Genomic DNA, 17,447 nt, shown 5'->3' on the forward strand with positions numbered 1-17,447 from the left:
TATCATATAACATCGTTCCTCATGAAGCTACTGTGCTGGTTTTGGCTATGTCTGACTGACATGTAAAAGTTTTTTTTCAAAAGGTTTATAAATAAAATCATGGCATTTGTGAAATTCTTTGATCAAAGGAATCTTGAATTTTGGTACATGGAGTCTAAAAGCCATGCTAGCAGTACAGCTCTCTGAGTACAATGACATAACGTGACAAAATGATGACAGTTACTTGCTACCTACAGTATCCCATGCAATTACTTGGTTTCGTGAGAATTTTACCCTTACCAGTTTTTTAAATACTAAAGCAGAGAAGCTTGAAAACATTTCTGCTGTGCCACGGGTTGCTGAGTCCTGGCATACTCAGATGCGACAAAGGTACCAGTGTGATCTTGAGCACTTACTTGGTTTAGTTTGCTACACAGCAGATAGGAGAGCAAAATCATGCTTAACTTGTCACAGATGCATTTAACTTGAGTGCACCAGAGCCTAAGGGAAGAGACACAGACACTCTTTGTAGCCTTTTCTTGACTTTGCATCTGCTGCATAGATGCTTCCTGGCATGGCACCCAGCTGCTGCTCCCAAAGGGGACCACCATTTGGTAGCTGCCTTCTGGAATGTGCAGCTTGAGAGTCCTGCTCCTGCTGTGTCCATGGTTTTCCCCTTAGGAAGCAAATGGGATTGAAAAATTTGTGCAACAGGACCCTTGTGGGAGCATGTAGCAAGCAGGAGGGTCCCATCTGCAGGTATTTCTATTGTGTTCTTTGGGGGCTGCTTGGTCTCTTCAAGCAGCAGCTGAGTTCTCCAGCATGATCCCTTGACAGGCTGCTGTGACCTGCCAGATGAGGAAAATGATGGAGTGGCATAAATCCAGCATAGAGAGATGTTTGAGTTATGTGTTCTCATTTGATTTAAGCTTTCTTCTCCCGGGGGAAACTGCTAGTGGGCAAGATACACAGGGCTGTGTCTCTTAAGGAGCAGGGGCCTTTTATAGCCAGTATCAGGGCTTAGAATAGAGCTAAGGTCAGTTGGTTTGTCTTGTTGAAGCACAGAACTCTGTATTCAGTAGCTCATAGTCCAGAGGAATCGACCTGACGCTAGGAAAACCAACCGTGTTCAAAGACTGCTGCTTAAAAACCCCTTGTCCTGTCCCCTCCCCCACCCCAAACCAGAGCCAGCCTCCAAGCCCCCAACAGGAGCTTAGAGCCAGCTTATTTCTCACCCATTTTAATGGAACAAAACTATTTTTGAACTTCAGATCATATTTACAGACTTGAAACATAAGATGGCATTTTTAAGCCAAGTCATTTCTTAGATTTTCCTATTTTTCTCTTTCTAGCCATTGTCAGGTGATTGCAGACTGAGATAACCATCCCTTTGAAGTTCAGGCACAGAAGCAGTCTTTATTGTTGCTGATATGGCTTACCAAACTAGCTCTAATGTGAATTTTATCCAGTGCTTCCTGTGAATCCCATCCGAGGTTAACTCTCATGAACAAATTACAGCGTTAAAGATACAAAACTCATTGTACTGTTTACAAAACCAAGGAATTTATTTTATTGGGTACAAGTGAAGCATGGTGGGGGTGTATGTGTGCGTTGTTTCGTCACGAGAAAGTCAAGGGGAAGATGAACCAAAAGCCTCATCACCTCTGAAACGCTGGCTTGGTCCCTGGGCTGATGTCTTTGCTCTGGCCAAGGATCTCGCCTGGTCAATGAACTTCAGAGGTGTGTGTGAGCTCTGTCTGGGCGTGGGAAACTCCTCCTTTCCACAGCCCCTGCTGCTGGGATATTCAAGCTGGCCGTGCTCAGATGTGCACCTGCATCCTCTGCCAGTGGGTGTTGCTTGTGTTGAGTTTATTTTCTTCCTTTTCATTGCTGTTAAGGACACATACAACATGCATGTCATCTAGCTTCTGGTTTCCCACTGTTAGCTGGATGTCTCAACCTATTGTGGCACGGCATTTTCTGAGGTGATTCTAACATCAGCTACAGGATCTCTCATTGATTCGCTGTATCTTCCTATTGCCTCCATTAACTTCCTCCCCTTGCTCTTCTTTTTTATTGTCAGCTCCTGCTCTGCCATTTTTCTTACTGTGATTCTAAGCTTCTCATGGCAGTGACCTGTAAATTCCTGTTGGTCTGTAAAGTCTTCCGTACACGTAGCTCCTAAAAATAGGAATTAAAACATTTTTAACTGCAAGGTATCCTCAGTAATAAGGAATGAGGAATAAGGAGACGAAAGTCAACATGTAGTGAACAGAATAGTTTCTAAGTGTGTCCTTTGGTTTTCCTTGAAAACACCGGTTGGCTTTTGAAGGACAAAAGTCCGGCTTTAAATTGAAGAGTCAACCAGTATCCTGGTGTGGGTAAGGCTAAGCAGAAAGGAATTTCGGTGTTTCTGGAGTTCAGAAACCTTTGCCAGGTTTTAGCACTTGCCTGCCAGGCTGACCGCTGTGCAAGTTCAGCATGTGAGTTATTTTGGGGGGTCCGGGAGAGGAGGGGGAAGAGTTCTTATTTGTTGATCTGCACACGCTTACATTTCTCAGAGCAGCCTGCAGGAAGGGTGCTCTGGTGCTTGAAGCCAGACCATGCTGGTTTGGACAGACGTTGGTACAGAATTATTAAGACTAAAAAAAAAAAAAAAAAGCAAAGAAGATTTATGCATCTACATCTGACCAAGTTGGTTTGGAACAGATGCAGAATGGAAAAGTAATAAAACCATAAGAGACAGTGTCTTCTGGGTACAGTCCTGGTGCTTTATTTTTTCTTTTGGCTTCTTTTTTTTCAGTTCTAAACATGGGCAGCCCCTGTTGGGCTAGGGATGGTTTTAGAAATACCACCCATTGGCAATTTTGTATTTTCTTGCTGTCAGTTGATTATCTGCCAGTGTAAATTTAAATCTTCCTCCAAGTGTTCTGCTGAGAATCTGAGCTGTGGCTTTGCAGCCGAGCAGTCTGCCATGCCTAATGAGAAGAATGACCCTTTCTTTAAACCTTAGCTCTCATGCCTTGCTGAGCATGCACAGCATTATCTGGTTCTCGGTGACATTGCTGTGTGAGGGGTTGGGGTATGTGTGTGTGTGCGCAGGCAATTCTAGCACAGTGTGCAGCCGGAATGCCGGAAGCCACAGAGAGGCATGAAAAGGAAAGGGGAAGATCGACCTCACCTCCAAAAACTTTGTGCTTATTGACTATGCAAGTTTATGGTTAGCACTGAAAAACCCAGCCAGTGCCTCCCAGCTCGGCAGGAAGCATGTGATAGATATGGCTGTTCCTTTAGGAGAAGCTCCTTTTGGATGAAGCCACATCCACAGTGACTGCCTCTTGTTGCTTGTTCTCCTTCTCAGCTTCTGCTTAACTCAGTGTGGCTGGATTCTCCTGACATAAGAATGAAAGGCAGGGATACCCCTGGGTGAATGACGTGTAGCCTATGTGACAAGTCGGTGAATGCCCGCTGATGGTTTCTGTGTTGTGCAGGTATGCCGGCAGCCTCCCTGGTGACCCCTGCAGATGTCATCAAAACAAGACTGCAGGTGGCTGCCCGGGCAGGACAGACTACCTACAGCGGCGTGGTGGACTGCTTTGCCAAGATTCTTCGAGAGGAAGGTCCGAAGGCTCTGTGGAAAGGAGCAGGAGGTGTGTGAAGAGCTTTGGTTACAAAGGAGTTTCCAGTTGTGGGTTTTGTCACTGAGGACCTCTTTTATTTTCTTTCAAGCTCGTGTGTTTCGATCTTCTCCTCAGTTTGGTGTAACTCTGGTGACTTATGAGCTACTGCAAAGATGGTTTTATGTGGACTTCGGAGGAGTGTAAGTATGTGGTGTCTGAATCTGCCTGGTACCCTGAGGCTGTGCTTGGTACTGTGAGTCTTGGTGCTCCTCAGCTTGTCAGAGTCAGGGTCTTGCTATTACAGAGGACATGTGGCAAAGGCTTTGTAAATACTGTTTAAGCCACTACACTTGTGGAGGTGAGGATGATATTCCAGTACCTGCTTCACAGCAAAACATTGCCATGTTTTACATCACCATTTCAAGTTGAGGACCTGTGCTAGTGTAAACAGAGACAGTGAGAGGCTAAATAATGGGCTGAGGATTTAACTGCAGGGGAAACATAAGCTGGCAATTTTTCCCTACTTCCTTTGTGATGCCTGCCAGGTCAGGATATGCTCTGCATTAGTCCTCATTAGTTTGGGGGAGGAGCTGTGCCCCTCATTAGGCAGGGCATTTGACATCCAAAAAAGTCTACAGGTGTTATCAAGACCAAAACCTGTTCACTGGAGCTTCAGCTCTGCTTCCTGTCTTTGTTGATGATATTGCTGTTCAGTGTGATCCCGAGAGCAGCCTCAGGCCATTTATGAATCTTTGGGGACAGTAATTTGAAAGCCACCACAAAAATTACTTAAACTCTGCTGGGTTCCTGGATTGGCTGTGCACTGCAGCAGAGACTTACAAACCCCTGCTCCCCTACATTGCACTTTTGCTTAATGCAGTACAAATTTTACCTAGATCTGACCATACTCGATCAACATGAAGGTGCCTAATTGTAATGAAAGGTTTTAAACCAGGGTATTTCTCATTGCATTTTAGCATTTAATTTACTTACTTACTGGGAGGTACACTCAGATGTCCCATTCAGCTTAGTTTATGGAGGAGATTTTTTGTGGGCACTGATTTTACTCTACGGAAATTAATTTATTATTTTTACTATTTTGCAGAAAACCAGCTGGATCAGAGCCAGTTCCTAAATCTAGGATCACGCTCCCTGCTCCTAACCCTGACCATGTTGGTGGTTATAAATTGGCAGTTGCCACTTTTGCAGGGATTGAAAACAAGTTTGGACTTTACCTACCTCGATTTAAGCCATCACCACCTACCTCAAAGGCTGCTGCAGCAGTAGGACCCTAAGTTTATTGCCGTAGGTTTTTTGTTATTAGTTGGGAAAGAGCCACTTTTCTAATTGGTAAATACTTTATTCCTTTAGCTTCTCATCATGTAACAGTTTAGCTTCATTTGAGTTTTAAGATAATTTTCATCTGAAATGTAATCATTTGTCTTTGTGCTTCCTTAACCAGATCACTGTGAAATTCTTACCAGTTGTTTTAAGTTTGGGACCATGAATGTATTTGTCCACATCTGACATGTGCTTGCATTGGGAAGACACTAATTTTAGGTTCTGTTTGCTAGGGAGGGCTGGGTGAGAGCTGTGAACCAGATCATTTTATAGACAGTGCTCCACTGCAGATCACCAGGGCGGATGTCGCACATCGTCACTCAGATGGAAGAACTCAGTGGATATCACGGTGCTCAGAGTGGAATGGTTTCAACTGTACATGGAAGTCAGTGATAAACTCAGTGTGTGTCTGTAGAGGTCAGCAAATATATACCCGGTACCTAAGTATGCCAGTACAGCTTTGACTTTTCAAATATGTACACGCACAAGGTCTGTTTCTGGATTGTATTATGAAGCTTTTATGTGGAACATGTTTTTGTAATGGAAACCACATTTATAAATGTTTAGCCGTTGTATTATGTTACTGGTATCAAAATGCTCAAAAGAAAGTGTTATTCTCCATAGTCTTTGCACTTTATGGCAGAACTTTTGGCATTCTACTACACGTACAAGGAAATTTCATAACTAGGTGCCTATCCTGGGTTGCTGGTGTTTGGAATTCAGTTTGTATATGCACTTCTATAGTAAAACGCTGCTTGTTTAAATAACTGCAATAGAAAATTCATGCACTGTATCAATGGTACCTGCCTTAACTGCTGGCTTGTAATTGGCAAATAGGTGGTTTCAGATTCTTATTTACTTCGTTGAGTTTAAAGAGATTAAAATACTCTAACAGAAAAGATTTTACTTAATTTTTTGGTGCCTTGCACAGTGTTTAGAAAATTATGTATTTATGAAGATAGAAATAAACCTTTCAAACAGATGCACACATGGAAGGTATTCTGTTACAGAAATAGCATAGTACATCAAATGTCTTGTTCAACTTCAATTACAAAGTTAGGTTAAGATGAAGTTAATGTTTGGAACATGTAGCCTACAAAAACACCTGCAGCTTGAGAACAAATTCCTGAGTTCCCCTCTGTAGAAAAGACATCTGTTGGTGTAGGTGACACTGAAAAAAAGAAACCTCTCCTCAGTCAAAAGCCAGGATTGGGCTAAGGTGTGATATGTTGACCCTGCTTGGCAGGGGGTTGAATAGATGATCTCCAGAGGTCTGTTCCAACCTTAACAATTCTGTGACTCTGTGACCTTTACTTCTGGGAGGAGGTTGATGTGTTATGAAGAGTCTGACTACCTGGTCAGTTGAAAACACTGCTGGGTGTCTCCTCGGATACCTCTTACGACCAGGAAGAATTTGATCTTGCTTGTCTTCTTGGGGTGAGTGGTGGGTGCCTTCAACAGTGACTATAAACTGAGGGAATGGATAGACGCAGCGTCTTTGCAGAAGAATGAGTGAGGTACACGGTGTCGAGTTGTTGTACTATGACTTATAGAAATACTGAAGTGGAAATCACTCCGTTACTCTATTTGTGTTTGGCTCATCATGAAAATGATTCTCTTGGGCCAATTTGCATTTTAAAGTTACAAGTGAAATGGAATTGTGGCAGGACTAGCATCTGCAGTACATGAGTGCGAGGGGAGAAGATGACATCTGCCTGCAGCTGCATCTTGGGTCTGTCTAAGCCAGTGTGCAGAGGCTGTGCCAGGCTCTGACAGATGCTGGCTTCTACCTCCCAGCCCAGTATATCTGAATCTCCCCAGATGACAGCTCCTTCATTTCAGAAATGGGGGGAAAAAGCTGACCCTTTTTTATTACTCCAGAATTAACTGTCAGATTTTTGGTTTTGGCTTGTCATAAAAGTTAAACTTTCTGACTGGGAGATGCCTGTGCATGACACCTGAGATTTCAGGCTATTTAAGAGCTGGTTTTACACTTCTTCCCTCACTTTTGCCTAATGTGCCTTGTCAGGGGTTTCTGTGGAAAGTCAGCAGCTCAGGGAAGACATGAGAGTGCTGTGCCGCACATCCGGGGATGCCGCACATCCTCCCTGTCCTGAGACAGGAGGTTCCTGGCCGTGAGCATAGGTTCAACAGCAGCTGCTCCCTCCCAGTCAGAGCAGGACACCGGCCATCCTGGCCAGAGCACTCTCCAATGCTGCCGGACTGCAGCGCAGCTGGCGCCTCGCAGCCACCAACAGGACAGGGGCTGGAGCTGGGTTATTGTCAGACTTGCACAACTTCTTGGCTCGTGTGATAAAGACTGTTGCTTGTGTTTGACAAAAGAAATCAGAGCCCAGTGCAATTCATTCCCTGCCTACCAGTGACCTCTCTTTCCCAGGCCTGGGAGTATGCCTGTGATTTATCCTTTGTTCTAGGGGTGAAGGAGCAATGCTACCAGCGCAGGAGAAATCTCTCCTGTGGCAGGTCCACTTCAGAAGGCCACACAGCCTTTATCTTCTCCCTGGCTGGAAACATGAGCAAGGCCGGACTGACACCCCCCACCAAAACCCATGGTGGCTCTCCTCTTCGCCATTAACTGCCTTCTGGGGGGTGGTTCTGTCCTTCTGCCCTTCTTTTCAGGGCCAGCAGATGATAGAGGCAGGGGCAGAACAGTTGAAGAGCCAGTGACTGCTTCATTATCATGCAACTCAGTTTAAAATGTTTCAAAGCACACTACAGCACTGCCCAGAGATCTTGGGGATGATCTGTGCCCGCAGTCGGCTTCCTCCAGACACAAAAGGATGCATTCCTGCTCTGAAAAGCTCACAGGCCAAGAAGTTGTCAGATTGCCTTGCAAACAAACAAAAGGCCCCAGGGACAATGTTCAGTGTTTAGATGTTTGTCCTCTTCATGTTTCTGGGCGAGTTATGCAAAGTGTGGGAGGACTGGGATAAAATGTAACTGTGCTTGCTTCCTGCAGGCTGGATAAGTCCCCGTGACAGTGCTTCCAGGCAAAAGAAATGATCCACTGTTGGTGATGTTACCTATGGCCATGAGAGCAGGGTAGGGATGCCTCTGAAGCAGTTACCCCCTGCTTGTGTTTCTCAGCCCAGCAGAAGCTGAGGGATGCTTTTCTGCCTGGTCCCCAGGGATTGGGTTGGGTTTAAACTGACTATTGACAGTTTGCAGGGATGCGTTTATGAGCAAACATACCACAGGCTTCAAAAATAACACGGGCAGGTTTTTCTAAACCTGCTAAAAATACAAAACCTGACAGACAGCTCTGCATCTTCCTCAGGAGGGGACAGGCTGCTCAGGAATGACCTGCCATACACCCCATGGTGTGCGCACACATCATGCTGCTTGCTGCTGAGCTGCTTGGCTCGCCAGCGCACACGTGGCAGAGGGATGAGCAGGAATCAGCCAACCTCGATGTTCAAACACCACTGTGAAATTCATACTTTGTGGTTCAAATATTTCAGGGATCGGTGTTGGGACCGGTCTTGTTCAACATCTTTGTCGCTGACATGGACAGTGGGATTAAGTGTGCCCTCAGCAAGTTTGCTGATGACACCAAGCTGTGTGGTTCAGTTGATACGCTGGAGGGAAGGAATGCCATCCAGAGGGACCTTGACATGCTTGTGAGGTGGGCTGATGCCAACCTCATGAAGTTTAACCATGCCAAGTGCAAGGTCCTACACAAACATAAACACATGCTGTGCAGAGACTGGATTGAGAGCAGCCCTGAGCAGAAGGACTTGGTGGATGAGAAACTTAACATGAGCCGGCTTCAGTGTGCACTCGCAGCCCAGAAAGCCAACCGTATCCTGGGCTGCATCAAAAGGAGCGTGACCAGCAGGTTGAAGGAGGTGATCCTAACCCTCTGCTCTGGTGAGACCCCACCTGCAATACTGTGCTCAGCTTTGGGCCCTCAATACAAGAGAGACATGGACCTGTTGGAGCGAGTCCAGAGGAGGCCACAAAGAAGCTCCAAGAGTTTGAGCACCTCACCTGTGAAGTCAGGCAGAGAGAGTTGGGTTCTTCAGCCTGGAGAAGAGAAGGCTGTAGGGAGACCTTAAGAGCAGCCTTCCAGTGCCTAAAGGGGGACTACAAGAATTCTGAAGAGGGACTTTTGACAAGGGCATGTAGTGATAGAACAGGAGGTCATGGCTTTAAACAGAAGGAGGGTAGATTTAGATCAGACATTAAGAAGAAATTCTTCACTGTGAGGGTGGTGAGGCCCTGGCACAGGCTTCCCAGAGAAGCTGTTGCTGCCCACCCCTGGCAGTGTTCAAGGCCAGGTTGGACGGGGCTTCCAGTATCAAGACTTTGCTGAAAAAAACAAGATTTGCTGGAAATAGAGGGTAATTATGTATTTACTTCCCTACCGGGCAGATTTTGAGGAACATCTGTCATGCCGGTTCTTTTGGAAAGCCGGTGAGGGGGAGCGATTTGTTTAGCAGAAGGAAAATCAATCGTACAAACAAAAATTGTTGGAGATTCCTGGGAAGGCACAACAGGGGCTGGTCAGAAACTGCACTGAAGAGCAGCCGCGACCAACAGAAGGGGAGTAAGTGCCTCTTGTTCTTACTGGGTGCTCTTCCCTCTGCTTCAGCTGCTTGTAATGGTCCTTTCATACTGTTTTCTGTGGAAATCTGGATCTGTTCATTGTTCCTTCTGTGTACTGCTGAACCCCTCTCAAAAAGGAGAGAAGAATAAAAAGAGGGATTTCGGTCGTATTCATTTGCACACAGCAGCAAATGCTGAAGGTCTTCTGAGGCTGCTCTTAAAACCATTTTACAAGCTGTTAATGCCATAAAATGGGGAGAATTGGAAGGCGAACATGCAGAACATGCAGTCCCCCCCTTAGGTTCCAAAACCTGAATGGCAATATGAAAAAAGTGGAAGCACATTTGCCAACCATTTCCACTGCACTGGTTATGGTGTATGGGAGACACTGTAGGTCAAACACCCTTCCGTTTACAACCCTCACACAGCGTACCCCACACTGTCAGATGTGTGTGTACCATAGGGGCAGAAGGGCAGCGAGTGTCCCACCTCTCCTCATCAGCCACATCATGAGTCTGCTGTGTGTGCATCTGCACTCTGTGTGTTCCTAATCTTGTGTTCCATTAATGGCCAATGTGCATCTCCCACCCCCTTCCCCTTTGCACTTTGTGTCCCCACATACACAGACGACACTTACACGTGCCTTTGGAAAGGAAAGCAGACAGAAATTGGATAAAAACAACCCAGAGATGATATCTAAGCTACTGCTTCACAAGTATCTCACCTGGTTGTTCCTTAGCATTCACTTTTAAGGTACGACAGTGCTGTGAGTGCTACATTGGTTCTTCGGGACAGCTGCCAGAGTACCCGGGGAAGCAGGAGGAACACAAAGCTCCCTCACGTGTGGCTCTGCTCTCAGAGCCACCAGACGATGACAAAGGTATCTATGCTCTGTAAACTAGTTCATCTGATGGAAGATGCCGCTTACCACAACCCCTGTCCACAGGCACGGGGACGTATCTTCAGGTCCCACCATGAAGAAGAAACTAGCCTGTACACTCTCACTGGGAGTTATTCCTAACCATTGAGAGGATAAGGGAAATCCAGCTTCTCCATAGGATTCATTTTCTTAGCCTACTCTGGCTTTTAGCAGTGCAGGGGTTTGGCCATAGCTCTGAAGAGCATTAGATGAGACATTCCTCAGCATGACTGCCCAAAGATGAGATGTGGTTCCCTCCAGATTTACATACAAAATCTTTGCAACTGTCTGACTTTCATATTTCTTGCTGTAATGGTTCACCTGCCTGCCCAAGGGACTGTGAGCCACTGCCTAACCCATGTGTTGGAGCTGTGCTCTGCCTCAGTACAATGGTGAGATGTGAACACAACCAGCAGCCTCACCACCAAGGTGTCCCTCTGGGCACTTGGTGAGATCAGGCTGCACACGTTTCTTTGCTCAAGCCACAAGAGTTTGTCATAAAGGAGAATATTCCCTTGTTCCCTGCCCCAGCCTGTCTCTTCATACAGTTTAGGAGGTCTTGTCCTTCTCATTCCTTTTCTTTTAGTGCATATGGCAACACGGTGCTGCTCTGCATGTGCACAGCCAAGGATAGAGGGAAAAACCAGACATGAATCAAGCCTAGAAGCTGATGTGGATCACTGTCTGCTCATGTAAGATCTGTAGCAGGATCTGATGCATATGAGGCCATTGCTGGGCAGTCCCTGTAGCAAAGGTCTCTATTCCCATGGCAGTTGCATGAGCATTCTGTGAGTCAGGGCAGTCACATTATCCCAGTGACTGGTAATGAACACGCTGAGTGCTGCTGGCAAGGAAAGATGAACCACACTGCGACAGGACGGGCTCCATACATTTTATTGGCAATACTAGTGTCATACTCGGGAACCACAACCCTTTGTCAGACTGTTAGTGTTAACTTGCATGACAAGTATCAGTGACAACTGTATTTGAAATATAGTTAAAGTGCCTAGAAATAATAGGCATCTTGAAAGGAAAAAAAAGGAAACTCATTCCATCCACTCAAGCCAACCTTTATAGATCTTACATCTTAAGCACAACTGATGTACTGTAATTGTTATGTGGACTTTAACGTAACCTCTACAGCAGCACACAGACAATGCAGTTCTCTCATTACGCACATGCTTTAGGATCATTTATTTTAATGCTTTCAAATAAATATGTTCCATGCAGCACACCGCAATAAATAAGGAGCAGCAACTTTCGTATAGTACATCCATTCATAATGTAAGTCACCATGTGAAACACCACATCTAAAGTCTTTGGCCCAGTCCCATACAGTGAAGCACACCACATCTGCACATAATCATATCTGGCTTCATATGGATTTAATAGGACTATGCCAGAAGGGCAATGTGAGCACAAGTTTAACCAGGGGTTCCTAGCTATTAAATACAGCTACTAAGTAGTTAAAAGGCAACAACTAAACCCATAAAGGGTTGATTTGTCTTTTCTTTCTTACTTTTCAGACAGAAATATAAAGTATGAAAATGCTCTGGATATTTTCAGCCTTGTGTAAAGCAGTGTGATTAATACGGAATGCTTTGAGCAATACTGGCACAGACACTGGCATCGAAAGCCACAGCAGGACTGACTCTGACACTGAACACCGGTGTACTCAGTGGGGGGGAAGCTGCTGTTCTGGTGGCGGTGGGCGCTGCTCCTTGTCCTCCTCTAGGCAGACAGCTCCACTGCCCCTTCCTCCTCGCTGTCTGCCCGGTTGGCGCGGATCTCCACCAGGGTCCGGGCGAAGCGAGTCCACTCGTCATTGTGTGGGACAGCCAGCTGCGGAGAGACCACAGGGAGTTAGGCTACATGGGGAGGCTGGGCAGCATCTCTCCAGCCCCAAACTGAGGCACCTCCATGGGCAGGGTTCCTACTGCAGTCATGGTGGCTGTGCTTGGTGAAGGACAGAAGCATGGGCCCCCCAAACCCAGCTCCAGGACAAACCCGGCAGCTTCCAATTCAGCACCAGCCAGGAGCTTCTGCATCAGTGCCACAGAAAAAAGCTCTATCATCTTCATTTTGAGGCAAAGTTTCTCTCTGGCGTGCTGTTGCAAAACCTACCTCTTGGTTAAAGTATTTCAGATTTAAGGTGAGGCCTTGATCTCTACAAGCATATACATGTCTGTTTAACCTTGAACATGTGAGCTGGCCATTTGAAGTCAGCGAGGCTGTGCCCAAGTGTAATCGTTTGCAGGACCAAGGTCAACGTGCACAAGGTAACAGCTTTTACAGCTCTGTATTGAAACTGTTTTCCTGAAGTACGTTAAAGCTCTTAATAGTAAAATAAATATATTATATTATTTTAGTTACCCTCCTCTATGCGAAGGAATTCACAATTACAAGAAATGCATTACAACGGAAATGTTATACCAACCGGGTACTGCATTACTGGTCTGATTTTTTTATATCACCATGCAAGATCCATTTCCATTTAATACCATTGATGTTTCTAATGAAGAGCTCTTGAACATTAGGCTTCAAGAGGGATGTGTAATATAAATAGCTAAACTTCCAGACAAAACGCTTTAGTGCTATGGCAAAATAATACTGCAGTCATTTCCAGCTGGATCCAATACTGCAATTTCTGGAAGATAAAGCAAGCTGGGATTCAGATCATTAAAACAAGCAAACAAACAAAAAAAAGGCAGTTTTCTCAAACTTCGTTTTCATTAACTCAGATTCCAGAAAACAGCAACAAGCACCCAGATGAATGATGCCCATTTTTACTGTCTCACTGAAGCCCTGTCATCATGTCCTGGATACAATACGAAAAAATAGCTGTTCCAATATATTGTGCAGTGTTTGGTACTGAAGAAGGCAACTGTTTGGTAACTACAGGGCAGATAATAAATTAGCAAATGAAGGCCTTTAGACTGAACAGTGAGCACAAGTTTAGCTAATTCAGTTTGTGGTACCTGATATCCAACCTTACTGACTTACTTCTTTTAAAACACTGCCAAAATGCAATGCAGATGGCTGGCTGCTTATGTCCCTCTGGCACTAGCAGGTTAGAGCTGCACACAAGGCCGTATGGTACACTGTACTGGAATACAGTGCATATCCTCCTCTCCTTCCATCTCCACAGTGAGACACGTAACTGGAGAGCAAGAGAAGGATTCATTACATCAACTAGCAAGCCCAGCTGGGGAAAGAGCCTGCATATGTGCTCAGTGTTAACCAGGTGTGAAAGCTCCATGTTCACTGCTGCAAGTCCAGTGTTTATCATACGGACAGGAATTCATAATACTGGATCTAAACATCTCCTCCAAATCTCAATGGCACTGAACAGTTTTTCAACTATTTTGTACCTGGTTTTGCCTCTACATCCAATATTTTGGGGAAAAACACAGCAGGCTTCAAGCTTCCCATGTATAGTACATTTATCAGTGATTCAGTCATATTATGAAGGGCTGAAGTATAACAAGTTTGGGGGTTTGCTTGTTGGAATACTGAATATAATACCGTTCAGCACTTACTGAGGCTACAGACTGAGAAATGCAACCTGTGTGAAAGCCACCTCAGCCCCCCACAATAGTGTCGCTGCTGTCTCTGTGTTTCCCCTTGTCTTCCACTCTTTGCATTTTGATCCTTTACTTTTCCCAGGAACAGAGACCAGACTTTTAGGAGTAAAACATTCGGGACAGCTGCCTCTCATGCTCACATGCACTGATGTGGATTTGTTATGGCCTTTATCTGAAAGACAGCTCAGTTCTCTCAAAAACCTTCAGCAGAAGGAAATGTAACACTAGATTGGAGGTCAGTGCACCAACACACACATACCCATAGCACAGGTTTCAGCATAGCCACACACCTACACAACCTACTGTACAGTAACTTAAGGGGCAGTACAGAGATCCTTCTATCGCAGACACAACCAAAACCAGCTGTATTGCAATCTCCCTGTTACTCTTGCTTGTGCCCTAAAAGATTTTTTTTTGTCGCTATATGTACAGCACTACCATTAATCAAACTCTAGAATAAAAGCATAAAATGATATTCACTTATTTCAAGTAGTGAAATAAGTGATTTTAATGATTCTAAAATCATTAAAGTGCAACAACATCCTAGGCAAAGGATTTATTGAATTTATTAAAGGTTCATTTCTCCTTGTCTTTTAAAGCCTTAAACAGCATTACGTTCTATTAAATGGCTAAAGAAGACAATATGTCATTCTAAAGAAAAAAATGAAGTAAATTTGTGACATTGAGATCATTTCATTTCCTTTACTCCACAGCATGGACACAGACAAATAAAATCACGGTCCAGCCTATTAAAATAAATGGCATTTCAAACTTGAATAGTCTCCCCACAAATGCATGCATTAAGGGGCATTATTGTCAGCTGACTGATCTAGCAAGGCCTGTTTTTTATTGACTGAGTTCACAAAACAATAATTGAAGTGAATACCTTCAGCACAGCCATGAAAACATTCAGTGCCCACACATGATTTAATTCCTTAGCTTTTCATCTTATTTTACCTTATTTAATCTCATGGACTGCATCATGCTTTCAATAAGGGGGCCAATCCTGCTAATAGACTGTTAGTAGAATAAACCTCTCTAATAGAAATTCCTCAGAGATGTAGAGGGAAACCTTGGCAATAATTAAGTCAAAGGAAAAACTGAGCTTTATTCCCCCTCCCCTTCTTCCTGTGAAGGCCCTGGTACTGAACCACAACAGTTATACAGCAAAAGACCTCAAATAAAAACAAAAGTATCCACCAACTCCAATTCAAAATCTTCTCTGAATTAATGCTCCCCTTCCAGTCATTTTCCATTAGAGTCCCTTCAGCCGGGCACACCGACACCCCCAAGTGCTGGAGGCCTGGGTCTGCCTGTGCAATCTCCCTTTCAGCTTCTCCACACAAGCTTTTTCTGTAGATAGTAGGGCAGGGATGGAAGAAGCCAGGAGACACTTCACAGAGGAAGGGCAGAGGTTTAGCGTTATCTGGGTGTTCTTCATTTGTTCAATGTTTTTGCCATTTTTCTGTCCACTTCCAGATACCACAAAGCAGCAGCACCTGTTGAGCCCCAGCAGTCACGGTCTTGATGCAGGTTAGAAACGTTCACCAAAGCATAATAAGTTGATGTAATAACTTGCAGTAACATTTGGGTCAGAAGGTTATTTGAATAAACTGACACTAAGGTATGGAGCCGAACAAGACAATAAATGCTATTGTGTTCTCCTTTGATCCCTTGACAATGGAAGGTAAGTGCTACCCACACCTAATTAATTGACTGAATTACTCACACTGCTTTAACTTAAATACCATGGAACGTTTAGGTTGCATCAGATAGCAATTCTAATGGGGAGAACTAGTATTATCAAAGCAAGGTGGTGATTTAAGCTAAACTTTGTTAAGCTGTTGGAAGAGGGGTACTTTTGTCTTCTGTCTGGCTTTTAAAATATCAAAAGCATTCAGTCTGCAAGCTGCTGACCTGCAAGTGTGACTACAAGTTTATGCGTCCACAGAAACCTGCTTCTGCTTGTAAAGTTACACATGCTCAGCTGCTTACAGGAGTGAGAATTTAGCATAGGAAAACATCTTCTCTAGATGTTAGGATGGTCATCCATTTTTAACTGGGGAAGACATTTAAGTCAGGATAACTGGGGTCTCCTCTTCCTCAAGAAACCCAATAATAATCAAAGTTTTCTTGATATCATCCTTTTAGATCTTCTCCCCTAAGTCACTTTCTTAATATATTTCTCAAAAATCACTCAGTATCTGTAAGTATCTGTAAGGGCCTCCTGCACGATCAGTAATGTACACAAATAACAAAGGCATGTAACATACTAAATACTAGACACCAGTAAGATTTTACCTAGCTCACAAGCCCTTTTTCTTGCTTATTAAAAAAATTATTTATGTGATGCAAACTCTCAGAATTATTTTTCCCACCACCTTCATTACTATGATTTTAGATAAACAGATTTTGCATAAGAAAAGATAACTCACCAGCACACGCCTCCTGACTGAACAGTGCAGCACAAGTAAAGTGGCTGGAAAAAGGAAGCCTCCCTGGGCAGCACTGTCCAGCCAGCAGCCTTCAGAACCCCAGGCAAAATGGGTTCAGCTGAGCCCCCAGACTGCACCTGGATGTGTGCTGCACACAAGGGATACACATCAGCCACAATTAATAAACACTGGAGAGGTGGACTGGTAGTGTCAGCAAGCCCAGAGCAGCCTCAGATAGGAACACGAAATAGATTCCTGCCTATTCCTGCAAGGTGTTACAGTTATCAGTTTATCTTATTATAGATAAAAGACATTGCACATATGCAAATCTTTCCCAGCCTGTGCTTCCCCAGTCCCCCCTACATACATATACCAAGGGGAGGCAATTTTTGACTGAACAGAACACAAAGGGCCTAAAAACTGAGATAATGGGATGCAACAGCAAAAGGATTGTAAATTAGGAGCTGAGATCTCTCTGTCCCCTTGTTCTTCTCCTTCCCATCTGCTAGAGGCAGCTGGTTCCTGGCCAGCTAGAAGCCCCCTGTCCATAGTAACATTCTCACCCTCTTCTGTTGTGGGTGATAATGTATTGAGCTGTACTTTCAAGACTGGAAAGGATCTAAACAACATTTGGATTTGAAAAGAAGGGATTTGTCTAGTTGTGTGGCACAGGTCAACCACAGTAGGTCCCCTGGTTCATTTTTCAGTCATGGGGTTACAGCAGACTTTGAAGGAACAGGGCTTGTGAAGTTTTAAAGTAAGATTGTTCCAACTTGTGCCTATTTTCCACTGTAGATAAAGAAAACCACTAGATCCAAAAGAAATGACTGCTAGGATCTTCCTGATTTTCCTCTTGGCTTTGTCCTGCTGCTGTGTCACAATTCTGCGTGATTTATGCAGTGACAAGATTATATCCTGTGGTTCCACCACAGAGCCCTTGGATTTCTGAAGCTTCTGAAGCTTCTTTGTGCTCCCTGGGTGATCACTCTAGCCAAATACT

At 44.5% G+C, this 17,447-nt stretch overlaps 2 protein-coding genes across 16 annotated transcripts in view; one reads left to right on the top strand and one right to left on the bottom strand.

The window, feature by feature from the left end:
* The window catches only part of SLC25A13 (solute carrier family 25 member 13), a 100,102-nt gene extending 94,180 nt beyond the window's left edge, over positions 1-5,922 (top strand). For both annotated transcript variants that reach the window (XM_062605038.1, XM_062605037.1), the window contains 3 exons: positions 3,471-3,629; positions 3,709-3,799; positions 4,705-5,922. In XM_062605038.1, coding sequence (XP_062461022.1) covers positions 3,471-3,629; positions 3,709-3,799; positions 4,705-4,894 — 440 coding nt within the window. In that variant the 3' untranslated portion in view covers positions 4,895-5,922. The remainder of the gene's footprint in view (positions 1-3,470; positions 3,630-3,708; positions 3,800-4,704) is intronic.
* Positions 5,923-11,307: 5,385 nt separating this feature from the next.
* The window catches only part of DYNC1I1 (dynein cytoplasmic 1 intermediate chain 1), a 192,323-nt gene continuing 186,183 nt past the window's right edge, over positions 11,308-17,447 (bottom strand). For all 14 annotated transcript variants that reach the window (XM_062605072.1, XM_062605068.1, XM_062605082.1 and 11 more), the window contains one exon: positions 11,308-12,270. In XM_062605072.1, coding sequence (XP_062461056.1) covers positions 12,160-12,270 — 111 coding nt within the window. In that variant the 3' untranslated portion in view covers positions 11,308-12,159. The remainder of the gene's footprint in view (positions 12,271-17,447) is intronic.

This window comes from Pezoporus occidentalis, unplaced genomic scaffold (assembly GCF_034315485.1).
Source record: "Pezoporus occidentalis ecotype Australia unplaced genomic scaffold, CSIRO_AGI_Poc_V1 ctg9, whole genome shotgun sequence".
Classification (NCBI taxonomy): domain Eukaryota; kingdom Metazoa; phylum Chordata; class Aves; order Psittaciformes; family Psittacidae; genus Pezoporus; species Pezoporus occidentalis.